The sequence below is a fragment of the Phialemonium atrogriseum genome (assembly GCF_030411735.1).
Source record: "Phialemonium atrogriseum strain 8032-3 unplaced genomic scaffold QBC33scaffold_1, whole genome shotgun sequence".
NCBI classification, from domain to species: Eukaryota; Fungi; Ascomycota; class Sordariomycetes; order Cephalothecales; family Cephalothecaceae; genus Phialemonium; species Phialemonium atrogriseum.
This window is the reverse complement of record NW_026848138.1, coordinates 2,347,942-2,372,787: the sequence shown is the minus strand read 5'-3', so window position 1 is coordinate 2,372,787 and position 24,846 is coordinate 2,347,942. Positions and strand designations below refer to the sequence as shown.

General features: G+C 56.3%; 8 protein-coding genes across 8 annotated transcripts; 3 read left to right on the top strand and 5 right to left on the bottom strand.

Annotated features, from left to right (window-relative positions):
- Positions 1-34: 34 nt before the first annotated feature.
- Positions 35-992, bottom strand: QBC33DRAFT_443010 (uncharacterized protein; the record flags this gene model as incomplete). Its single annotated transcript, XM_060424209.1, has 2 exons — positions 35-734; positions 796-992. 2 exons carry the CDS (start codon positions 990-992, stop codon positions 35-37), a joined length of 897 nt encoding a protein of 298 aa, XP_060289108.1.
- A 294-nt stretch (positions 993-1,286) lies between these two features.
- On the top strand, positions 1,287-2,311 carry QBC33DRAFT_522792 (uncharacterized protein). The gene has a single exon (XM_060426564.1). The coding sequence runs from the start codon at positions 1,378-1,380 to the stop codon at positions 2,230-2,232; it is 855 nt and encodes a 284-aa protein (XP_060289107.1). The 5' UTR covers positions 1,287-1,377; the 3' UTR covers positions 2,233-2,311.
- Positions 2,312-4,712: 2,401 nt separating this feature from the next.
- On the top strand, positions 4,713-7,104 carry QBC33DRAFT_584383 (uncharacterized protein; the record flags this gene model as incomplete). The annotated part of the gene is made up of 4 exons (XM_060431408.1): positions 4,713-4,759; positions 4,975-5,073; positions 5,129-5,241; positions 5,895-7,104. 4 exons carry the CDS (start codon positions 4,713-4,715, stop codon positions 6,920-6,922), a joined length of 1,287 nt encoding a protein of 428 aa, XP_060289106.1. The 3' UTR covers positions 6,923-7,104.
- Positions 7,105-7,936: 832 nt separating this feature from the next.
- Positions 7,937-9,914, bottom strand: QBC33DRAFT_32764 (uncharacterized protein). The gene is made up of 4 exons (XM_060423641.1): positions 9,049-9,914; positions 8,953-8,986; positions 8,835-8,897; positions 7,937-8,782 (listed from the first exon to the last, which is right to left on the bottom strand). Exons 1-4 carry the CDS (start codon positions 9,876-9,878, stop codon positions 8,039-8,041), a joined length of 1,671 nt encoding a protein of 556 aa, XP_060289105.1. The 5' UTR covers positions 9,879-9,914; the 3' UTR covers positions 7,937-8,038.
- A 282-nt stretch (positions 9,915-10,196) lies between these two features.
- On the bottom strand, positions 10,197-13,754 carry QBC33DRAFT_565338 (DNA-dependent ATPase). The gene is made up of 3 exons (XM_060430417.1): positions 12,892-13,754; positions 12,797-12,828; positions 10,197-12,167 (listed from the first exon to the last, which is right to left on the bottom strand). Exons 1-3 carry the CDS (start codon positions 13,664-13,666, stop codon positions 10,422-10,424), a joined length of 2,553 nt encoding a protein of 850 aa, XP_060289104.1. The 5' UTR covers positions 13,667-13,754; the 3' UTR covers positions 10,197-10,421.
- On the bottom strand, positions 13,755-16,536 carry QBC33DRAFT_522779 (uncharacterized protein). Its single transcript, XM_060426563.1, has 6 exons — positions 16,330-16,536; positions 15,998-16,204; positions 15,783-15,936; positions 15,616-15,728; positions 15,218-15,555; positions 13,755-15,122 (listed from the first exon to the last, which is right to left on the bottom strand). Exons 1-6 carry the CDS (start codon positions 16,495-16,497, stop codon positions 14,117-14,119), a joined length of 1,986 nt encoding a protein of 661 aa, XP_060289103.1. The 5' UTR covers positions 16,498-16,536; the 3' UTR covers positions 13,755-14,116.
- Positions 16,537-17,269: 733 nt separating this feature from the next.
- On the bottom strand, positions 17,270-19,775 carry QBC33DRAFT_32686 (uncharacterized protein). Its single transcript, XM_060423639.1, has one exon. The coding sequence runs from the start codon at positions 19,412-19,414 to the stop codon at positions 17,405-17,407; it is 2,010 nt and encodes a 669-aa protein (XP_060289102.1). The 5' UTR covers positions 19,415-19,775; the 3' UTR covers positions 17,270-17,404.
- Positions 19,776-21,383: 1,608 nt separating this feature from the next.
- Positions 21,384-22,788, top strand: QBC33DRAFT_32681 (uncharacterized protein). The gene is made up of 3 exons (XM_060423638.1): positions 21,384-21,389; positions 21,599-22,060; positions 22,159-22,788. The coding sequence occupies exons 2-3, from the start codon at positions 21,700-21,702 to the stop codon at positions 22,638-22,640; spliced, it is 843 nt and encodes a 280-aa protein (XP_060289101.1). The 5' UTR covers positions 21,384-21,389; positions 21,599-21,699; the 3' UTR covers positions 22,641-22,788.
- The last annotated feature ends 2,058 nt before the right edge of the window (positions 22,789-24,846 follow it).

Here is a 24,846-nt window from a genome sequence, read left to right as displayed (position 1 = left end):
AATCTTCTTGATCCGCTCTCCAAGCCGCCGGTCCTCATCTCGACGCCGCAATCAGCAGCACAAGCACGACTATGAGCACGACGATGGCGACCATCTGCTTGCTCTCGCCGGCGGTGCGCGCGACCCTGCCGAGCTGCCTGCGGGCGCGGTCGAGGCGGCCCTGGTGGCGGTCGACGACGCGCTCGCTCTCGTCGAGCATGAGGACCTGGGTGTCGAGCTCGTCGCCGATCTGCATGCTCAGCTCGCGCTGGCGGCCGAGGCTGGCGCCGAGGGCGTCCAGGTGCGCGTCCTGCTCCTCCATCACCTGTTGGTGGTACTCGTGCACCTGCACGTTGTCGAGGCCCTGCGCCTCCAGGCGGTCGCGGTCCCGGTAGCCCGGCGTGCCGGACTGCGATGGGTCGTCGCGGTAACGGCCGAAGAGGGTGCGGGCGGAGGGGTCGTCGTCGTCGGTGGCGGCGGCTTGTGCTTCGAGGTCGGAGGGCGCGTCGGAGAAGCGGACGGTCTTGGGGCCGGATTTCTTGGGCGGTCGTTGGTCGGATGCGGCGCCGGGGCTGCTGGTCCGGGCCGCGGGCTTGGTGGAGATTGCGTGGGCGAAGTCGGGGGCCAGGGCTGGATCGTTGGGGTGGGCGAGGGTGGCGGCGGTTGATGGGGTGGAGAAGCCGTGGAATTGGGAGGTCAGGTCGTTGTATTGTTTCTGTAGTTGTGGCAGCGAGTCTGCGATGGTTGCTGCTTTTCTATTGTGCTCGTCAGCAATTGGCGGTTGCCTCGGACAAAGAGTTGGGGTTAAGAGCTTACGTCTCATCGCCGGCTTCCTCGAGCCGCTGTTGCTCCTTCGCCAGTGACTCGAGGCCATCTCGAAGTTGATCTAGAGACCTTGATATGTGCCCATCTTGGGAATCGCTTTCCAGATTCAGCGTCTTTGCACGCTGGCGCTCGAGGAGCGAGAGTTTGACGTGGTCGGCGAGGAGGAAAAGAGCGTTCGGGTTCGACATGGTCGACGGCATACAGTCCGGGTATCGGACGGTAATAACCTAGATCCAGAGACCGAGTTTCCAAAGTATCAGCTACGCAGACAATGAGAGGACGGTCCGGCCGAGGGGCATTGGCACTACTGCGGTTGAAGCAAATCGCAAATCGCAAATCGCTGGGGTGTTTGAGACAGATTACGTAGGTCCGGGGTTACACCTGGCACGATTCGCAATGCATTGAAGGCAGGTGCTAATGGAGTGGTCTGTGCGCCGGTCATTATTGCCTCGCCTCCTCCTACAAAATAACCTCCCCAAGAAGTCCCACACCAGCACTTTCTTGTAGCGAGAAAAACCGCCTGGAAACCCACCACTGGCTTACAAAAGCCCGGTATTTTTTGGTGAGGCTATCATGTCGGAGCAAGCGCAACTCTCTGGGATATCTCAATCAGACCCTCAGCCAGGGCTTCAAACGGATTCTCAGGCGGAGCCCCAGGTTAGCCCTGTTGATCCTGTCGACCCTCGACTCGACCCTCGCTTGGCGGCCCTTCAACCCGAACCCGAACCCCAGTCGCAGCCGCAGCAGGAGCCTGGGGATGAGCTGGCCCAGTTCCCAAAAAAGAGGCGTGGTCGGCCTCCAGGCAGACCCAACACTACCGTCCGAGAATCCGACTATCAATCTAACCCAAGTGTTCAATTATGGAACGCGGCAAAGGTCGATCGTCCTGTCGCCGCTGTCGCGATCAATATCCGGCAAGCTCTCACTGAGGCTACCCTGGTCCATGATACCCAGCGCGCCATCTTCAGGCTGCCCTGTCGGGAATTCATCTACTTCGTCCATGGATGGATCACTGCCAGGCATGTTGCCTCACAGCGGCCGAGTTACATCAATGGCCTCCTCATCCACTCGAGGGGGGAGGACAGCCCTTCTTCGTGTGCTCAGTGCGTCGAGCGACGGGCGAAGAACGCCTTAGGCCCCTTTCTGACGTGCCGAACCCTAGCTGGGACTTTCCACGATAGTTGTTCCAATTGCAAGTGGTTTGACAACACTTCTGTATGCTCTCTATACACCGGCCCTAGGCCCAATCGCAAGAGGAAACCGAGGGAGAGCGATGCCTTGGATGCCACCGCCACCTCCAACTCAACCGTCAACTCGAGCACCAACATCAACGCCGACGCCGACGCCGGGGCCTACCCTGACAATATCATGGACGCCAGCATGGCCGCCAACGTAGACACCGATGGTCATCAAACGAACGGCCAGTAAGGCGCCCTCCCCCTCGGCTTTTTTTTCGGTTTATGGTCCAATGCTAATCGACTCAGACCTAATGAAAATGCAATCGATGACCAGCTTACCGCTCAACTGCTCCCGAATATCGCCCAGAAGGAGTGATCCGATGACTCGACATTGACGGACACCCATGCCATCTACTCCAAAGCTAGCATTGCTCAATATCACTAAGAATACTGCCCATTGTAAGCTCCAGGACTTCCTTGTACTGTACATCCCAATTGCTCATACAGTCCCAGCCTCCAGGGTACGAGCTTCGACCCATGGGGTCATTGCAAACAGAGTGCATGAAGTGCGACCTCGTTTGGGGGAGCTACTCGACTCATGCCCGCATAGCATCCCCTAGTCAGGAATGACGGTAAATATCCCGTGCCGTTGTCTAGGTAAATCACATCTGGGGATAGGTACAAGGCCGATATTGCCGAATGGACGCCTTGCAATGTTCCATGCCTCTGATGTCAAACAGTCACCATGGCCGAGCCAGTATCTCTGGATAAGCATTAGACATGCCTATCTCCCTAGGCGCCAGTTCGGACATTCAAGGAAGGGAATTCACTGTACGTTACCGTGGCGAGCCAGCAATCGCAACTCCCTTTAGGTAGTTTAGGATGTGCAGCACATACGGTTGCCCTGAGAGAGCATCAATATTGGCCACTCAACGTGTTAGAGTTGTATTTGGCGAGCATGGCTCTCCTGCTCCGGTGCCAGATGCTGTGCTCATTCTATCGTTTTCCCAACGGATTCAAAGGATGTCAGGCCGATTCATGTCGGTCTGCGAGAAAAACATTACGCCAAATCACCACGAATCAGTGGCGTTTGAAGCCAAGCTTCAATCTGCGAGGAATCGTAATTTACCTAGCCCAAGTACTTCAACATCTTCTCAGAGGCCACGGGCCCAGATGGGGGGATGGATAGACGATTATGTGCCTTGTCGAAAGGGCGGCGGCACTGCCAACAAGGGAGATGCTGAGCAATTAAATGATATTATTCATTCTTGCTGTGAGAAGGCCTTTCTTCGCCGTTGCCATTACAATATTAGGGTTATTATAGCTCTACCTACGTTTGATTGTTGTTCTCCCCACGTGCCTCTCCAGTCCGACGAGTTGCAGTCTTCGCCATTGCAGCACCAAGGAACGGTGATTCGGAACGTGCGACGCGGTTTCAAGCGCAGTAGCATCCATTCCCTCATATAGACACGATAGCCTTTCTCAGAGCTCCGCCTGTAGAAAATAGAGACATCCAAACATATTGTTGGCATCACACGCACAAAAGAAGCCCATCAATTGGAATAGTAACTTGCCGTTTGACGGACACACCCGGGAGATCTACGATCAACCATGATCTGTCCTGCCACTTCATACAGTGATTGACAAACAACAGAACCACGCAAAATGTAAATCATCCCAAGTATTTTGCCCAGCTACATAGTACGCGGCGCTGCCATGTTGCGGGAAAAAAGAAGTATGCTACCTGTCACCTGCGCAGGATATCTCGCATTTTGATTCACAGATTACGCCAGCGTGCGCAGAACAGAGGAGGAAAAGATTATGACTTGCTTCTTCATAGGAACTAAAACGGGCAGCGAGTTAATGCCTCTCGATCGGTCTCGGCGGTAGGCCCACAGGAAACGATTCATATGTAGTCGCTCATCATAACGCCCCGCCCGGTCCGCACTGGCTTCCCCAATAACCTGCTATGTCTTCCTAACTCTGCATGTTTGAAGATAATTCTGCCTGCCTCGACGACGTCATACTTGAATGCAGAATCGCATAACTTGGTACTGCGATTGAGGAGTTGATAGCATGATTCTGCGGTCAGGCGCCTTCAATTATTCAATTGCACATCCCAAAACCCAAGTTTTGCCCAAGTTAATTGATTTCATCTTGGGTGATCCAGGACATTGCATGGGATTGGTCGCACAGGGCTGTCTGCAAAGCAGTGCCATCCTTGCTAGCGGCGGGACGGCCCGTATTTTATGGGGCACATCCAACGTCCTCCATTTGAGCCGCAACACCATGCAAATTCCATGGCACATTCCATGGCACATTCCAAAGCCTAGGGAGCCCTTCTTGCAGTGAAGGTAACTGAAAATACTGGGAATTTGTCCAACGCTATGGCAGATGATTTCTAGGTCCCTGGGTGAATTATAACTGGCATTGTGAGATGAACAACGCTCACGTGGGACTTGGTAGCATACTTGAGAGCGCCTAGCGTACCCCCTATTCCCTAAATATAGTTCAGGGATCCCACTAGTCTATCTAACTGAAGTGAATATGTTTACTATCGATTCCTCCAGCTACTATCACAGTCACTTAGGACTGGGAGCCCCACGTGACCCTCCAAATATATAAAAGCTCTTCCTCAGCAGCCGCCGAGACGTCGAAATTTCAACCACAAACCGACAACCCGACCCATCATCTCCAAGCTGGAAGGCAAGTTCCAGCAATATCACCACGATGCGTCCCAATTTGTCCCAGCCGATCCCGTACGACCAGCTCATAGAGTAAGTAAAGCTCCTTTCCCATCCCCGATATTATTTTTTATATCGAGAAGGCGTTGCCGACATATCGGACTCGCCGTTGCCACAACAACCTCACTTTGCGAGACCTGGGCGATACGCGTAGGGTTTTCACGGCCTTGCCCTACCCTTCGACGATCATTCATTACCTCACCCACACTTGGTCACCAAAATACCTGCGAGTCTAACGTTGTATGTAGTGTGCCCGATTCCGAGCAGTACGAATTTGCAGCACACGGTCAAACAGAGTACAACTCCGAAGAAATTCCCGCCGAGCTATATTTCTGGCGTCCCGACCGGTATGTATCCACTACTATCCTATCCCAAGATCGGAACATTACTGACTGGCCGAAGTTATCTGGTTGTCCTGCCTTATCGTGTACCGCGCGCGTTAGCATATCACGATAACAACTTCTGGTTCAACCTCAGCGAGCATGATTACGACGAGCAAATCGTCCGATTAACTGGTTTTGCCTGGCCAAGAGGCGAGAACCCTCTGCAAGTCCCTCAGCACCCACCTCTTCCTCCAGCAACCGCCGCGCAGTCCTCACCAACTACTCGATTGGCGGCCGACCAATCCACTTCCGAATCTCATTGGCCAGCTGCCCAGCAACATTCACCTCTGCCCGCTCAACTGAGTTCACTTCTGCCTGCCCAGCAGCAGCTTCCTCTACCAGCGCCGCAGTATTCACCTCTACCTTCTCAGCAGTATTCACCTCTGCCTTCTGCCGGTCAAGTCCAGAACCATTCACCGCCTGCCCAAAGCCAGATAAATACCTGGGACGCTCGCTCTCTTCCACCTCGCATCCCTTACCCTCCTAACTTCGGTACTTTTCCCACACGAGAGGGAAACGCGTACCAACCAGGCCTTTCTCCCGCGGCCAACAACAACAATCATCACGCCTACGGGCACGAATATACCAGGACTCCTACTACTCCTGCGAGCCATTCCGTCGGGTTTCCCACGACTGGCAATAACACTTTCCTGGCATCTGATCAGACGAACCAAGGTATTTATTTCTACTTCCATTTTCATTCTTCTTTCTACTTTTCACTTTGCCCCTCAAACCGTAGCCACCCACTCACAACCTGCGCTGGCTGCTAACATCTATCTACACAGCGGGCAACCAATCCTTCGGCCCAGCCTACAATTGGGGTATCCCGCCATACCAGGGATACCAGGAGGATACCATGTCGTCGCGTCGGGTCCGAGCCGGCGAGGACGAAGATGAGGAGATGATCTCTCTTCCCCCGCCAGGCCCGACGACGAGGTCACGAGGGGCTGGCCTATCCAGCGTGCCTGCCGCTGCCGCAGGGGCTTTTGCCTCGGCGGCCGCTGGCGGCGCCGCTCCAGCTCCCTCGCCGTCGACCTCGTCGTCGGCCTCTCGGACGCCGCTGCCGACCTCGCGGGCTCGGCAGCACGCCGCCGAGCGTGCCTCGCGGTCCGCCGCTCCTTCCGGGTCGCGTCCCCGGGCGGCCGCCAGATCGTCGCGCGCGCGGGAACCCCCCGCCTCCCTCGCTCCCCCCGCGCCGCTTGCGGCTGTGGGTGGTGGCCTGGGCGGCGGCCCTGCAAGGCTCACGTTCACGAGCCTGCCGGGCAACGAGGGCAGCATCCAGTGCGATGCCTGCTCCAAGGTTCTCGCGAACCGACGGAGCTGGGCGAAGCACTCGCTTCGCTGCCCCTCGTTGGGGGGCGAGAAGAGGCACGCCTGCCCAGAGCAGGGGTGTCCCTTCCGCACCAACGTGCCCGGCGATCTGCCGGACCACCTGGGGACCGCCCACGGCGTGTACCCGCCCAACGCTCCGGAGCTCCGGACCAACGCTGCGTACCTGGCGCGCCGCAGCGTCAGCGTTCTCCTGGCCGAAGTGGACATGGAGAACCGCTCGCTCCAGCTCGTCATGGAGCGAGCGGACGCCACGCTCGCCGCCCTCCGGGGGCGCGCTGGTCCGGACGCTCTGGCCCAGCTGGCGGCCCGTCGCCCTGCGCTCCCCAGGGAGCAGTACCCGGCTCGTGTGCCGGCGGCCCCCAGGCGCGTTCTCGCGAACGACCTGGTCGCTCGCCGCCTCGAGGCTGCGGAAGCTCGCGCCTGGGAGGCCAGGGTCGACGCGCTGGCCGAGCTGGTGGCGGAGGGCGAGGCGGAGGAGTAGGGAGGGAAGGGAGGATGGGGGGGGAGGATGAGGGGAGGAGTGGGGGAGGGGGAGGAGTGGAGGATCTGTGGAGACGAGCATAAGAGGTACTCGCGTACCTATCGTCTGGGGGGAGGGAGAGCTCGCGCTCTCCCCATATCCTCCCACCCACCATGTCTGAATGATGTATGAGTCGACGACCCCGGTTAAGGGAACATAGGGAATGGACAAGGACGAGGAAACGGCCATTGGAAGACCATCCACTTGCACTCTGTGATATTCTAATTCGCCTTTGACATGGACTGGACGAGTCACTGATCGCATCCGAGTAGATGCATTGTCTTTGTGCTTCGCGACGAGACTCCCAAGGCGACTTTCCTTGATTTCCTCTAGACGCCATCCCTCGACAAACGTGGCCCCCAAACAAAAATATAGTTGACGAGCATTACCAGCGGCAGGTGTCCAGAAAATAATCATAGACTACCCACCACGGATCAAACATGATGTTTGACCAGCCCAGCGGCGCAGGCAGTGCTTTTCTTGAAGGTTCTAGATAGGAGAAGAGAAAGAAGATGATATGAGCTAGCTGTATATATAGAGAGCCGTCGAGTTTGTCGGCAAGCTTGGCGATGCTCTTGGAGTCCTTCATGTCTTGCCCCCATCCTCTACGCCTTGCTTGGTCTGCAGGGCTCAAAGTGTCCGCATTATCCATGTCGTTGCTGCAGTAAAGTAGGCTTTCCTCCTTCTTGCAAAGCCTGTGCAGGTGGTCCTCAATAATGTCCCTCATAAGCTCAAAATAATTTGGAAATATGCTGTAAGGTATCAGGGGAAAGATGGGAGATGTCGTGTTGATCAGCGCCTTCGTCGCTGGATCGGTAGTCCTTGACATGCTCCACGCGTGTGCCAAGAGCAACATGCTGGCAGGTGAGTTCATATGTTCTGAGAGCGGGGGCGAGGTTAGAAGCAGGGCCTAATACGTTTAGTAGGGACTAACGACAAGAATATCATTCATCATCCGGTAGGCGTCACAGGAGCTTGTCTCGAATAGGGTACTGAGACGGTGGATAAATAGGTCGTTCTCCCAGAAGCGGCGATATCTGCCCACACATGGCAGCAACCCCTGGCTTTACAGGTTCTTCATCGTCCGGGCCGACTCCACAAGTCCCTCCACATCTCCTTGAAACCGTACTGGGGTGCCTTCGACTCGTATATCCGTGCAGGGCTCCCCTCTTTACCGAACCGATCCAGGATGCCGCGAGGCGCGGCACCACCTGAGTCAACCATGGATTTCGATGGCCTTGCTGCCCTCTCCTTTATCTCGTTTGCCAGCAGCGGCGCGACGTCCGCAAAGCAATTGTTCAGTTCCCGCGCTAGCGAGAAATAGGGCTTCTTTGCCAGCTCGGGCGCCATTAGATTGTAGGAGCGCGCCAGCGAGTTGAGGTTTGATATTGCGAGTTCCATGTACGACCGCTCGGTGGCTTCCCAAGACGGGTCTCTGAACGGGCTCGGAAGTGTCGCTTGGGTTTCGTCTTCACCCGGGGCCACCTCCGCGGCGGGGCGGTTGGAGTCGCCTGGCCATGCCTGCCGGCGCAGGTTTGCCATGACGGCATCGTCGGTCGAGTTGGTCGGCACCGACATCTGGTCGACGTTCCTCTGGCGCGGGTTTTGCGCTTCCTCCGCCCTGGCGAACGCGACTGCTCTGCTGATCTGTTCTTGGAGCGACCCACCCCGGCTGGCAATCATTCGTGCGGCGTGCCTTTTCCAGTCGTTTCGTAACCTCGCCCTGAAGACGTGCGCTGCTTTGGACAGTTCCTGCTGCTTCTCGATCCACGGTGGAACGATCTCTTGTCTCTTGATCATGTTGTTCATGATGTACTCAGTCTGAAAGAATTAGCAGTCGTCCGCCCGGGATCCGGTCCGCGTTGAAACTCACCGTATCGACGAATGGATTGCTCGCCCTGTCATCTCTCTCAACGCCTTTCCCCCGCGGTATGTCCTAATGAGCCATCAGAGTTGAACCCACAGATGACTAGGGGTATTATCCCCCATACCTTGAACTGTCCCCTAGCAATAGCATCTTCGATCCTGCCAGAATTTTCGTCTAAGCAATCCGTCCTCAAGGCCCAACACGAAAGCAAACAACCCACCTCTCATTCGCCAGCGCCGCCAACCCCGACACGGTGCTCGGCATACCCCTCGCCCCAGGCGAGAACCGCTCCCTAAACTCCCTCCTAACAGCCTCCCTCTCCGCCTCGCTGAGCCCCACATCAGCCTCCTTCATCCCCATCCCCGCATACGCCGCCGCTCTATCCCTAGCGGCAGCCGCCCTCTCCCCAGCACCGACCACCGGCCCCCTACGGACGCGCATATCCACCACGTGCTCGGCGCCCCTCGGCACGGGGATCCGCGGCTTCCCCCTGAGCCCCGGGCGCAGCGGCCTCCGCGTGTCGTCTAGCATGCGCAGCACCGCGTCGGGGACGGCCTCCTCGCCGGTCCACGGCCGCGCCGAGGCCACGTCGCGCGTCCCCTGCCCCGCCGCGGCCGGGATCCCCCCGACGACACCTTCTTCACCTTCTTCGACTGCTTCTGCCGCCAGTGATGCGTCGGCGCGCGCGCTCGCGAGCCTCTCCAGCAGGCGGTTCTTCAGGTCCTCGCTGAAGCCGGCGTCGCGCACGGCGCGGAGGCCCGCGCGCCCGCCCGCGAGGAGGGCTTCCCCGGTTGCCTCCTCGAGGCGGCGGGTCATGGGACCCGGCTCCGGGTCCGGGTCCGGGGGCGCCGACTTGTTGGTGGTCGGAGAGGCGTCATCTTCTGCGGCGTCTTGGGTTTTGGGCGAGACGTCGGGATGTCTGGTATTTGTGTCGGGGGCCCTTTGGGAATAGAGGCGAGCAAACCTGGTTACGCGATTGCGTTGGGGGTTGGGGAGGTCCCGGAGGAGGGCTCGCGCGCATTGCCTGCAGAGGAAGGGTATGGGAGGCATTCTTTGTGCTACTGCGGCTCGTTGAAGAGGTGGAATGCTATGACAATTTATGTGTTCTTGATGGCTTGGAATAGAAGGGGTAATGTCATACAGTAATCTATACAGTGCTATCTGATTGCCACTTTATCTCCGCCGTTCGCTCCACCATTCCTGGCTGTGGGACGGGCTCGACTTGGAGACACAGTCACAACTGGTTTGGTGTAGACAACTTGTGGTAAGTGGAAACTTGTCTGGATAGGAGGGTGTGACTACTAGGTAGCAGTCAATAACCCCGCGCAAACAATGTGGTTTACATGCAAATTGTAGAACTGTAATCAGGAATCAGGATTTCAAGAGCACGACTGTCTGCTCCCGAGTGATGATATTTGTTTGATTATGTACGCCTTTCAGCCGTGAGGCCAATCTATCCTAACCCCCAGTGACAACAAGTCCAACTCTATGATAGGACAACAAATAGGGCCCAAGGAAAGGGGGGCTGTAAAACAACGCTTGTCCAACGGGGTGCCCCCCTTTCTCAACCAACGCAGCATACGCAGCACCAACTCAGCCCTCCGTCATCTCCATATCCGGATCGATCTCGGTCCCCAGATCCCTCTCCTCGAGGAACGTCCTCCCGAGCAGGGCCTCGGGCAGGTAATCCTGCCTGACCTTCCCGTCCCTGTAGTTGGGCGGGTACTTGTATTCCTTGCCGTACCCCATCTCCCTCATCAGCCTCGTGGGCGCGTTCCGCAGGTGCACGGGCACGGGCAGGGCGGCGACGCCCGGCTCGCGGAGGGCGGCGTAGGCGTTGTTGAGGGCGCGGTAGGCGCGCGTGCTCTTGGGCGCCAGGGCGAGCGCGACGGCGCAGTGGGCGAGCGGGATGCGCGCCTCGGGCATGCCGATCTGCTGCGCCGCGGCGTACGCCGCCGTCGCGAGCGGCAGCAGCGTGCTGTCGGCGAGCCCGACGTCCTCGCTGGCGATCACCACCATGCGCCGCGCGATGAAGAGCGGGTCCTCGCCCGACTGCAGCATGCGCGCCAGGTAGTAGACGGTCGCGTCCGCGTCGGACCCGCGCACCGCCTTGTGGAAGGCCGAGATGGTGTCGTAGTGCTGGTCGCCAGCCCGGTCGTACACGAGCGTCTTGGTAAGCGACGCCTTGATCGACTCCTTGGTCGGCGGATGGCCGTCCTGCAGCGGCTTGCTGGTCAGCGATAGGGCCAACTCGAGGAGGTTCAGGGCCGTCCGCGCGTCGCCGTCGGCGAAAGCGGACAGGTAGGTAAGGAGCTCCTCGTCGATCAGCGGGGAAATGGGCTGAGACGGGCTGGCTTCTTGCTCGGCACCGACAGCCCGCACCAGGATGCGCTGGACGTCCTCCGCCGAGAGCGGGGAGAGGGTAAACGTCCTGCACCGGCTCAGCAGCGCGGCCTGGATCTTGAAACTGGGGTTCTCCGTCGTCGCCCCAATCAGGGTTATCGTGCCCGCCTCGACGGGCCTGAGGAACACGTCCTGCTGTGACTTTGAAAACCGGTGGATCTCGTCGCAGAAGATGATGGTTTTCCGCCCCGTCAGCGCCAGATCGTTGCCCGCCTCCGCAAACAGCTTCTTGCATTCGGCAACGCCGGTGCTCGTTGCGTTGAGCTCGACGAAGCGACTGCCCACGCGATGGGCGACGCAGCGCGCTATCGTCGTCTTCCCCGTCCCCGAGCCGCCCCACAGGATCATGGACGGCACCCGATCCGCCTCGATGAGGCCCCGCAACACGCCGTGCGGTCCCACGAGGTCCTGCCCAAAGACATCATCGAGCGACTGCGGCCGCATACGCTCGGCGAGAGGGGCAGAACGGTTGGTCTTGACACGTTTTACGACGGGGCCAGATTCTGCCGCCGAGGGATCTTTGTTCGCCTGCCCGTCCCTCTTCGCTCCTATGGGTGAGCTTTGCCCAGGTCCCGCATCATATGCCCTCTTGACGCCATTCGTCTTTGTTACCGAGTCGGTGACGACCGGAGATAGGACCTTTGAGTTTGTGAGCTGTCGTTTTACAGCCGGCGTCTGAAAGAACGTGGAGGCCGATCGTTTCTTGCTCGACGAGGAGGGGATGCTCTGGCTACCGGTCGGCGGAGAGGAGGTTCGGCTGCCATTGGCGGATCCAGCCCCGTTGCCGCTGCCGTTGCCGTCTTCGATGAGGAATGTTTCGCAGCCCGAGTCGAGGTGGTTGTTGATTCCCGAAGACTTTACCTGTCGATTGCAGATGGGACAGGCGACCATCGTGCCGAAGAAATTGAAGCTGGGGCTGGGCTGGGTTTTATCGTCCTTGATCACGTCTCGTAGTGGAACGTGGAATCAGCAGTACTATTGCTAGTAATTTACGACGCGTGGGGGATTTAAGTGATTGATTGATTAATCGTCGATGACGCGCAACGCCCCTTATTTTCCCGCACTGTACATACCCTGCTATGTCTGGGGTATCTTAGTGAAGGGGTCCCGCCACTATGGTTGCGCTAAGATTCAACCAGGAACCCATCACCCAAAGTCCCTTGATCTGTCATGTTCTGTCCCATCATAATTACATATTCACGGCTGACAGTAGTCTGCATGAAATTTGCTTAAGAGCAAGTAGACAAGGCAAAAATGTGCACGAATTGGACATTGCTAAGTTTAGACTTGAGTGGTCGGAATTCTTTTTGCGCAGCTTCGCAGTGGAAGATGATTCATGCGCAAGGTAACTAGTAAACCTGTATCTAGGATATTATATCGCATACCCCGATTCTAGCGGCTGGAATCGCCCCGTATCCGTTACACTACATTAATTACTCTTCATGCGTTCCTTTCTTAACACCATTACCAGTCGAGCCATCGGTGTCATATAGTAAGCGCGCCGAGGTAGAGGTCATAGCCGGTCATTATGGGATATGAAGCATCCCCGAGGGCGGCAATCATACCATGAACGACTCGCCGCATCCGCACTGTTCCTCTGTAGAACAAAACATGTCAGCTTGCAACGCTCTCTAAGACAAGACGCTGGGGTACCACTTACTGATATTCGGATTCCGGAACACAAACCTCTGGCTCAGCTTGTCCTCGACCCAGTCCATCTCGGTCCCGATGATGCTGAACAGCGCTTTGCTGTCAATCAGCACCTTCACCCCGTCCTGCTCGACCGCCTCGTCGAACGCCCCGGCCCGGTCCACGTACTCGAGGTTGTATGACAGCCCGCTGCAGCCCCGGTTGCGCACCCCGACCTTGATCAGCTTCGGGTCCGGCTGGTCCAGCATCGCCCGCAGCTGCGACACCGCCGCCTGCGTCAGCTTTATGGCCGCCTTGCGCGGGGCGCGCAGCTTGGACCGTGGCTTCGCTGCCGGGGCCGGGGAAGGCGCCGGAGCCGCCGCCGCCGCCGCTTCTTTCGCCGGAACGGATGTGCTTGCTGAGGAGGGGGGCGGTGATGGTGATGATGATGATGATGATGATGATGCGGTCGTCGGCGGGCCAGCCGCAAATTCGCGCTTGGATGTCTGCGCTTCTTGCTCGCGCACAGAGGTCTGTGGCGTCGGGCTGATTGTGCTGGCCTCTTTCGGTGCTTCCTTGGGTGGCCGAGTCTCGTGGACCCTCGGTGATGGAGATTGTACTGGATGTGCTATCGAAGAGTCTGGTATGGAGGCATTTCGAGGCAATGTCTGGGGGCGTGGGTTGAGTGGGTAGGACTGGAAAGAGGCGAACGGAGCTGGTGTTGAGGAGAAATGGCGCATGAAATTCCTCCTGCAGGACAGACAGATGGAGAAGCCTCTCCTTGTGAATAATGTCGGTGCGTTCATTGTGAGTCTCTTCGAAAATTAGAGCAACAGGTTCTTGCCGTTGTGGTGGAATGTGATGATTTCTGGCGATTGTTGGTTTGCTAATGATCCCCAACACAACCAACCGACAGCCGATTTATGACATGTTTTCAAGGGTCGGGTCGGCGCTAACCTAGCCCGTTCTCCGGTACTCCGCCGAGCCAATCAGATGTCACCCATTATTCAACCCTTCTCTTCACTTGAGCTTCCTATTAATCAGCAGCCATTGGATTGCAATTTGGACCAGGACGAGAACATCAGAAATAGCAAAACATGGTGTTCGAATCGGTTCTCCAAGTACCACGCAGTGCAATCAATCTAACTTCCAGTCAGGCCCTCCACTTTCCTAACCCCGGAATCAAGCATTTCCAAAACCTCTCTAGCCTGCCTTAAGAAGCCCAACGCCAGTAGTCGCCGCTCAGATTCAAGCACCTATTCTTCCACGAGCACCCTGACATCCGCAACAGCGGTTCTCGCCATCTTCTTCAAGAGCGTGCGCTCGTCCGCCTCGCGGTACCTCTCCCAGCTATCCAGGCCCTCCTTGGCCTGTATGCTCAGCGTCTCGTAGCCCTGCTTGATCACCTCGGCGACCTGGAGGCTGGTCAGGTTCGAGCCGGTCCTCCTGCCGACCACCTTCCCGTCCGCCCCGCCGTTCACCAGCATCTCCTTGTAGTGCGTGCTAACGTTGACGAGCGTGTCTATCGAGTTGCTCGGCCGGTTTGCGAGGCTGTACGTCTCGCGGAACTTGACCAGGATCTCCCCCGTCTCAACTACTTTGTAGAACAGGTCGTCGTAGGCGGCCGGGCCGGGGAGGAAGGCCTCGCCGGCCGACAGAGCAAGGGCGATCAGGTTGACAACGTGGTCGAGCAGGATGTCGATGTGTGGGACGTCTTTTAAGTCGGGGGCGTAGGTTGTCAAAAAGCGGATCAGAGACAGAAGGGAGCGGAAGAGCTCTCCCCAATGGTACTGCAATCGGGTCCTTGACCGCGACATGTAGCTCAAGATCCGGAGGAGTATGCCCACGCATAACGTGTACAGCCTGACGTCCAGCCGGCGTCGGAGGTTGTGGTTGATAGCGTCAACCATGGTATCCATAACGGCAGTGGCAAGCACCCGCTCATTACGCACAAGAGGCAGGTACGGTTGCCGCTGGCGGCAGAGACGCACTGCGACCTTGCTCTCGTCACTGCACATGCGCTTACAGAGGACCGGGTCCTCGATCAGGAGGCGGAAGACCATGAGGTTGAGGTGCGAGTACAATGTGGTTCGTTGCGAGAGGTGAGCATGCTGAAGGAGGTACGAAGTAAGAGAGATGTAGCTTGCGAATGGAAGTTCCTCTCCCTTCCCCGCGCTGAAGGTAACGAAGTTGAAGCAGAACAGCTTGTTGGCGTGGGCAAAGTCGTAGGTTGCTAGGAGAGCGGCTGCCTCCTCTCCAGGCCTGCGAGCGAGGCGTAAGTGGGCTGATGCAGCAAGTCGGGTGGCGGGGATCAAGGATGAACAAAACGAAACGAAACAAAATAAATGGGAGCTTACAGCTTCGAAAACATTTGCTTGGCAGTTTCTGCATCGTATACTTGTTTCGGGGCGGGTCTGCCTCCTGGAGCAATGGCACCCAATCCAATCATGTTGAGAGTGCTTGATAGAGTCCATCCCTCTGGCAAGTCGTCTTGAACATTGATAAACTGTTGCCTGAGTCTCTGACAAGTATACCCCGTGCTCTGTATGATCTTTTGTATTGTCGCCTCGTTGACGAAGTCGTTCAATCGCAGCTGATAGGGGTTTTGGAACTCGAATTTGTTGTAGTTCGCGAGAAGACCGAGCAGCGTGAAAAGCCTTGATGTTCGATCTTGGCTGTCGGAATCTTGTATGAACTAGAAGAGACCATCTGTCAGCGTGATGCTTGCTGGCATCCCTCGCAGAGTGTATGTGACCTTCATGATTGAGGGAAAGAGGTCCCGATGTATGAAGTAGGTGAGCAGGCTTGTCTGGTATGCCCCCGAAGTGACGGCAAGGACCACCTCGGCAGCCTTTTGCCGCAATGCCTCTATACAATCCAAGTCAGCTGCATGTCGCTATCCGTGATGCCGGCGCAACTGACCACTTCTACCATGCTTAATCGTCGCATCCAGAACAGCCACAAAGTCTGTAAATATGGTATCGACATGGTCCAAGCCAGCCAGCACCGTGATGATATCCGAGCTTGGATTGGTGTATTTCTTGGCCAGGACCGCCGACAGGAAGGTCCTCAATGTCTGTTGGTAGGTGTTAGTGTTCCGCCTCTCTCGCTCAATCAGGCATTGGCGGGGAGCCCACATCTAGAGCATGTTGATCAGCGTCACCGGCCGAGGTGTCCTTCAAGACCGCGACTGCTCTTGCAAAGAGCTCCCTTGTCTGTAGTTGGAGATGCAGCAGGTCGCCCGGTCCAAGATCGACGAGGATCTTCCGTAGTGTCGCCTGGTCCGGCTTGAGTAGAAAGAAGACCTTCCAGAAGCCTTCCGACTTGTCGCCCTCGTCCTCATCCTACCTCCACACAGTGGCCCGTCAGCGCAAGAGCTGTTGTGGTTGGATATCCCAAGGGATGGCAACCTGGGAGACCGTCAGGTCAGCTGGCGCTTTTCCGCGCCGGCACAGTCTGGAGAACCAACCTTGAAAAGCACTTCGTAGAGCTGTACTATTTTCTGCTGAAAGGCCTCAGGTCGAGGCTGCAGAGTGAGAGGGGATTGCTCCATGGAGGAGGAGTCCTGTGCTTGGGTTTGACTCCTGTCTGGGGAAGAATGCGAGTTTCGGGATGGGACAGCCCGATCATCGAGCATTGGTCGCGCCGCGTGTACAGTGCAACCACCAGGTTGCGCGCAAAGATAGGTAGGTATTTAGATGCTATGCTAAGGCAGGTAGCGCCCAAAAAAAGGGATGTGCGATTGTGACTGCACAGTACCCCACCCCTGCTGATAACGGTACACTGCGTCACATATCTATACCCCTGACTATCCTAACCAAGAGCTCAAGGGCGGTATCGGTGCAGCAAAACCTTGATCTTTCAGACCGCAAGGGTGGTGGACCTTGACAGAAACAGCGGAACTACACCCCGAGAGGCTGGGCACTGTACGAATTGAGGATTCAGTGTGCCCCTTCATATTATACGAAGCAAGTATGTGTAAAACGGAGCCACGCAAGACGTGGAACATATTATCTTATACCAAAGGTAATAAGCACTGGATTTTGCAAGCCGTTTCTCGGTCTGCTTCACCCTTACAACCAGCAGGCATGGTCGTACAAACCCCAGGATGTGGCTTTGTTTCCATCTCTTTATCTATCACGAGCGCCGTTTCACAGCTCGTCGTCCCTTATCGTTCTAAGGACCTTTTCTCTACCAACAAACAACCACCTGGCTTCAACGTAGGTGGAGGAAGGAAAAGAAACACCGCAGAAACAAATGCCACACTATGTTAACAGTAGGCCAATCCTGGCCTAGGACAGAGGTCATAATTCGTTCCAACCCTCAAGAGGTACCAACGAGGCCCGAGGGGACAAAGAAAAAAAGGAGGAGAAGGAGATAGATGGTGGGTTGGTAGCCATGGAAGCCACTTGACTAGCGGCCAATTGGATGGAACCAAACGGTGCTGAATGAGGTTGTCGACGCAAATTTCATCCGTTGCTATGCTGATGCTGCCCGGGTGACGCTGCCCGGGTGATGCTGCCCGGTTGAGATAAAATAAAAAATCAGACCCCCCAGCTTCCTCGTCTCTCCTGCATGCCCCATGCCAAAGGGCTGATGGCGCCCAGGTCAGGGTGCTGCCTTGCCCACTCGTAGATGTACTGCTTCAGGGCTTTCCATCGCGCAGTGCGGTCCTCCTCGCAGACGTCGGGCTGCTCTTCGTTTTCGAGCATGATGTGGCAGGCGGTCCTGACCCTTTTGCCATTGGAAATACCCGCCAACATCGTGTTTCCTCCGGCGCTCGCGCTGTCGGAACCAGGTCTGCTGTGAATCCAAAGGCTGTCCATAATAACAACATCGTCCTGCTCAAGCTCTTCGAGGCTTATCCTGCTGATCTTGCTCAACTCTGCATCGTATGCCCGAGCCGTGGCTGGGTAGCCAAGGGACAGGTAATTGTAAACCTGCGTGACGAAGGAGTCGTCAAACTCCTCAATGATCTTCTCTTCCAGGTCTGCCGCGGCCTTCTCTTTGCGAAGGCGTTCGTCAAGACCCTGTAGCATATGAAGGCCCTTGGGTTCTTGGTTAAGTCTGCGATGCTCAGGTTGCATGGTCGCCGAATTGGAGAGATTATGGTTGTGATGGTGTAGTTTGTCTGACCTAGCCACCGCTTCGGGCTCGTCGCAGATCGTGGCATTCGGTGCCGACATGCTGAACGCCCTCGCAAACGGGTCTCCCGGTGTCGTGGCTGCATAGGGGGTCGAGATCATTGCCGGCCTTTCGGCAAGGGCAAGCTGCTCGGACCTGTCCGAGGTGTAGCAATATCCACGCCACAACCCGTGCTCTCCGCTGACATCGCGGTTTGGCTCCTCGGCTGTGGTACCTGTCTGGAGGTCCCAGAGGTGGTCTGGCTCGAGTTTGGTCTGTTCAGGGGATGGGCACATGCGGAACTTCAGGTCCTTCCCAAGCATGGGCGGCGAAGCAGTGGCCCGGAGACGGTGAAGGTTCCTTAGCCTTTCGAGGGACATGTCCCTGTCATTGTGAAGACCGCCGAACGGAGGCGGGAAGGCTCGGTTGCTGCCAAACCCAGTCTCTGGCGGAATTTGGGACGCCGGGGCATAGGGCATGTTGGCGGCTTGGCCAGCCGGGGCCGTGGGGATATAGGGCATCAAGGTCTCGCCAATTGGGAGGATTGCCGGCGATTCCGGAGGGACGTACGGCATGGCGGCTTCGCCGATGGTGGGCAGGGGTGACTCGGCGCGCACGTACGGCATATGATGCTCTCCAATGGCCCCCAGCAAGCTCGACGATCTAGACGCGGTCCACAACGGCGACCCAGACATGGACTGTCTCTGAGCCCTTGTAAGGCCCATTGCATCGCTAGGCGGACCATCGATGCTCATATTGTCAAGATCCGGGGTCGATATGCGGTCTTGCTTCGACTCCAGTATCGCGGCGTGTTCTTGCATCTCCTTGAAGGCCCAGCTAATATCCTCCGTAGACGAGTTCCGCCTCGAGCGGCGGACGCGACCAATCCCACGGGTTTCTGCCCTGCCTCTGGCCGGGGCATTGTCGTCATCCGAGCTCTCCCGTACGTAGAAGTGTTCCGCACCCCCGATTCTTATGTTGCTGTTGGGGAACGCACTGAGGGCCACCTCCTGCAGCTTCCTCTGTGCATCCTTCGCAACCAGGTCGAAGACCCCGCCGGCAACCTCCTCATCGCAGGATTCGCGGCGGGCCAGGTCCATCCCCCGCTCCCGAGTTTTGCTGTGTCCATGTTGCCTCCTTGATCTGGGCACATATATATGGTTGGTGTATGGGGTAATGTCAGTCCTGTCGGTGGGTCGTGTAGCGGGGCCATCGTCTCCTGCCCTTCGTGATCTCCGGACAGAGGACTCGACGAGCTGCGGGGCGAACCTTCGCTTTTCTCGAAGTAGGAAGGCTGGGGGAGATTCTGAGCGTGGTGATGGACTCGGGGTCGGCTCAGGAGCAGGGCCGGTCTTGCGGTATTGCTCGAACGTGGTCTCGATGGGAACAGGAGCAAAGCGCCTCCGTGGTGGTTCGGCTGGGTTGGCCATTTCAGGTTAGGTGATTTGGAATTATGACCGACTTTGACGAAACATGAGCTCCTTTGGAATTGGCGTGACCAAGGAGTAATGGTGGAATGGTAGGTAGGGGTAAATCACGCAGGAGTCCCAATGGCTCTATATTGTTGAGTCGACAGATACCGTCGTGTCAATGGCAGAATGAATGAACGTCTTGCTCGGAGGCAAAGCAAACAGGTCAACAGGTGAATAAGTGGTTGGCGTGGGGTTGCCAGAGGTCCCACACTGTCACCGTTGTGCAACACCAGGAATGACAGAACCAAGATAAGAGTCGAGGAAATGGTTATAAAGATCTGGTGGTGGTGGGGAGAACAAGGCGGTCACAAGGTCGTGGAGTGCCAAAAAGGCACGCCCCTGCTAACGTATCCCCGCTAGTGGAAAGTGGGCAACAAGGACCCTGGGAAACCAGGGGCCGCACACAGTGCACAGGAACACCAGCGAAACATGTGGTACAGTACCTATTCTCATTGTTTCTGGCTCCCCAGATGCTTTCCAGGGCATTTGCCGAAATCGGGGGGACCGTATAGCCCAGGAGCCCATACTGTGGCCTTCCTACTTCCCTGCCGCCACATTCAAGTTCTGCAAGTTTCCACTGGCTTGACATCATCCCGCGACCAATGCGATTCATGAAGCGAGGGGCAAGGGTGATCGTCTATCTCAGGTTGGCGGGGCAGGATAAGTTTAATATCTCTGTATAATCGGTCGAGATAGCTTCTTCTTAGACAGCTGGAATCAGAGTAGGTCGGGTATTCGCATATTTTAGTTGAACAGGGACTTATTGGCAGTTGGCGGTTGGCACTGGACCCAACCTGAAAGGGGAAAGACGCCAGCCACAACACTACCCAGAGTCGAACTAGAGTCTAGGCCCTGGAGCCACGAAGGTGGCAGGGGAAGGTCTATCCGGAGTCAGTGCATTTGGGTCAAGTGACGACTAGCTGGGTCAGCGTCTCAAAACAAAATGCCACATACGCTCTTAGCATTTCTGGCTACGTAGCACCTACGCACAGTCAAGTAAGTATACAGTTTGGGAGATTGTGGTTCGCTCCATTACGAATATCGTGATATCCTCTCAATTTTCAGCGTCAAGTAACGATGCCTGGCCTTGAGCCATCTGCCTACCTCGCCGCGTATACGCAAAGAGTAGGTAATGACCGATTTGCATAGCACAGTACCTGCCTCGTACTTTACCTTGCAGACAGGTAGCGGTGACCAAGGGAGGCCGGGGACAGCTACGGCCTAACCCGATCTATCTAAACTTCGATCCACGCCGAGCCTGGCAGGCAACTCCCGGCCGGCATGTGTACCGACGGGAACTCTAAAAGACCTTGCTCTTCCTAGCAATGTACGGACAGCATAAAAATTGTTAAAAGATAACATCAGACAGACCCGGGTACCTGTAATGATGATTCATCATTCACTTGCCGAGAACAGTCAAGGGTTGTTCCATCGAACCCTAAGGTATGGAGGCCCGAGTTGAAATTTGAAAATGTGTCTTGGTGAAGCGTGGAAGGAGCATTCCCCCCCCAGTTCCCCACTGATCACCCCAGACCGCCTCTTTCCAAGGCCCGGGTTGCATGGAACATCTGCACAGAGCAATCCTTTGCCTGTCATTGGATGGTGCTTGCACACCTTCTCAACACTCCCGCCCCTCTGGCCGGCATCTAGGAAGCATTCCGGAGGGGGGAAATGGTCAGATGAGCAGTTGCTCCATTGGAACAAAAACGTGGCTCTCCTCTGATCCCAGGCCGTGCCCGCGCTCGGCCGCAGATCCGCCCGGACTCCGGAAACCACACATGGATCCTGTTCAGAAGGGGGAGCCCCCGATGCCCCGATGACCGCGGTGCGGGGACCCGAATTGGCATTGCGTAGGATCCCTACAAAAGGCTTGATCGGCTGCAACGACCTTCACCCAGTCCTTCTGAATATCCCTACCCAATTGATGATTTCGGTAAGAAACCGCACACTCTCCCTCAGCCGCGGCTGTCTGCCCATACCTACTAGCTGCTCTAAAAATCCAGAGAAGTGTCTGGATTCAGCATGTTCCATTCCATCTCTCTTGACTGAAAGGGACCCTGGTTTACAAGGGGATTCCCGCACACAACTATTTGGATTTTCCTTTCACATTCCTGATGTCATGCTCACCGGACCTCTATTCAGGACTGTAACTATACGCGCCTGGCCGGGTTTGCCAATAGTCACAGACAGTCAATAGGCGCACGTACCACCATGGTGTCAAATCAAGACAGTCAAGATGTTATATGCCGGAGCCCGTTGCGGTGGAACTGCCCCCCCAACCCCCCGGAGCCCAGTCTGCTCGAGGCAGCTTCTCCCACAGCCTCACTCCCGATAGTTCGGGAGCGACGTTCTTCAGTCACACATGCGAGGAGAAGTCGCCATGTAACTTGCTGGCCCCCTATTCCAGCTTCAGCACCATGCTCTTATTGCGTGCTAGGGGCGAACAGCAAAATCAGCCTGTTTCCAACTTCTATCTGTTGCACAAACGGCAAATCAACTCCCTCGGAAGGTACTCTAGTACCCCATTCGCTGCGGGAGCACAACTCCCCGAAGCCAATAATCTGCCCCGAACCGAGCTTGACGAACCGTCGTCGATGTCAAGGAATGTCTCTCCATGACCTTCACGCAAACTTCTTCATGTGTCGATGAAGGGAAGTACAGCACAAAAATACCTAATGGGGAAATCTAATGAAGGATGGTACAGGTTTCAAAAACCCGTCCTGTGCGACGAGTCGGCAATTGCTTACACCCCTTGGCACTTCCTTCCTTCGCGATATATACCCCTGAATTTATGACGGGAGGTTATTTGCAGAAGGAAGGATCTGGGATAAATTGCCTCTTGGACGGCTTGATGCAGGTCCAACTTGCTCAGGGGTGCTTCGCTTCGGCAGTCTCCCGAGCGTGTATCATGGAGGATATGGGGGCGAGATACATGGCCCCTGAAATCCAACTTGGACACGACGATGAAAAAGGAGACAGGATATTGTCCAGGACCCATGGCATCCCCTCAGCCGGGGTAACATGCGATGGTCGTGAAATTTGCACCCCTTCTGCCAGACCAACAATTTGTGTTTGTCCCAGTCTTGTATGTACCATCTGGCCGGTACGGTCGAGGCGCAGAAAGCCAAGCGAGAACTGGGTCAAGAGGGAACGACTGCGATTGGCGCCAATACAGAGCCTTTAACGAACCTCGTCTGACAATCCGGGCGCCGTTGTGGGCTGTTTATCAATCGTATTCTCGGCTGAATGCGAAGTCGTGATTCCTAGGGGCGATCGTGGGTCCCATTTGATGACCCCTAGCTAGGATCTAGTGCTCAGAGCAACCACCAAGTTTGTATATTGCCAACGCTTTTGGGGCGCGTCGAGTGGTCGATAACGCCTCTCTGAACTGCGACCTACGCCATTAGTCTGCAGGAGGACGTCGCAACCCGCAGCGATGTCACACACTACAGTCAGCACTGGACCAGGGGGAAACAACAATCAGGCTGCGGAAACGAACGTCGAAATGGAACCTCGCTTCTCGCCTGCTATTGGGTCGTCGAATCGGCTATCTCTGAGTCTCCGCAGGGCTGTGTTGGTGCACGGGAGCAACCAACTTTTAACAGCGACAGTCCGGCAATCTCCCAAAACATGATAAGGCCGACAAGGATAAGTCTGGGTGGGCAGACTGACGAGTGACACGCCACCGTCTACGGATAGGACAGCAGCAGAAACATCACCTACACCAGGGAACATGTTGTATGGTAGGTATTATTTCCCGTGGGGGCGGTACTTTACAGTACCTGACGAAGGGGCTATTTAGGGGTCATGATGGACGGCAGCCGCGTTTCGGGAGGTGACGAACTGGTCCGCACAGACAAGTCGGCCGGCTAAACGGTAGGGTCGGGTTGTTCTGCTGTGCCGTCGTCTGATTTGAATCCTTTGACGCAGATGGGCGCCTTGGGATCGCCAGGGAGAGTGAGAGAGGCTGTTGATGAGGCACACGAGCATCGACGAAGTATATCGGTTATATTGCAATGGGGGCTGTCCAACCAGCTCGCCCCCAAGACGTTAATTACCATCGAGATTCCAGGTTCCGACAGGAGCGGTACACCTGGTCAGCCAATATCGGCACATGTGGTTTTTGTAACAGCCGGGTCAAACAGCCCGGCTGATACAAGCTCAATCTTCCATCCCAGCCTGGGATTCTAGTCATCAAGACGGGAGGAACTCATTTCCAGCGTCCTCTTCATCTCGGGCGCAAATACGGACGGATGGATCGGCCAAGGGATTTCCTGGTTACCTTTCCAAGGTTCTGCATGGGTGCTCCGCGTCCACTGGGATCGGGGGAGAAGATGCAGAAATCAACAAGGGCGGTGGACAAGAGCAAGAGTGTCTCATTACTTGTAACAGGAAAATGCTACGTCATGCGCGCTAAGAGCCCCGGCGTCCAAACGCATTCAGAGGACGCAGAGACGAGAGTTTGAACGCCTCGCAGGTTTCTTAGCGCCACGCAGATTCCAAGATCATCCTAAGTGCACTAACCTAATACTTAACCCTAAACTCTAAAGTACCAAGAGGTAGCCGGGAAGGTGCCGGCTGACCAGAAAGGTCCAATTCCTGGGGCTTGGCATGGAGAGGTACCTATCTCTACCGAGTACCAGTGGTACCCTGGGAATTTCACGGATACCCATGTAAGGTACCTCTCAGTGTGGGGACCAACAAACTTGGTGGGCATCCACCTGTGTGTTCTGGGCCTCTGGGCTCTTGTCGAAATCTTCGTTGTCCCGTCGTTCCATGTTCTCTTTCCCTGGTGGCACGGTTGGGATTCGGCCAAATCCAGGATCGGCAGCTATCAAGCAGCCAATACACGAATCACCTCGCCCACTCTGGGAGACGGCTAGGTAGATTGGTAGATTGGGTAGTTCAAAAAGAAAGCAGGCCCCTGGCTAGCTGAGGGATCTGCTATGTGAATGTTGGCGCTGCCTGGTTTTCTCTCTTGAGTTTGGTGCTATACGCCTTTGGCGGTAGATAACCTTCCACTTACCTAGAACCCAAGTACCTTCCTTAGTTCCACCCCATCCTGTCTCTCATACCTCTAAAACCTCTAATACCTTGCGCTCCACGATGGATTGCCGCATTCGTCCCTCCTACACTGCCGACCTACCAACCTAGACACCTAGACAAGACACCCAGACAATGCCTAATACCCCGGGTCTCTTGGCCTCGTTCCTCGCTCTTTCCAGCCAAACCATCGCTTCTATCTTCTTGCCAGCCAGTCAATGAATCACCGCCACGTCGAACGAGACAGGGAACCACGCCAGCCATGGGGTCCCCCGTCGACGTTGCGGGGTTCCGAGTTGCATCTGGGTCGAAAACCTTGGAAATCGTGGCCCCGGATGACGACACGC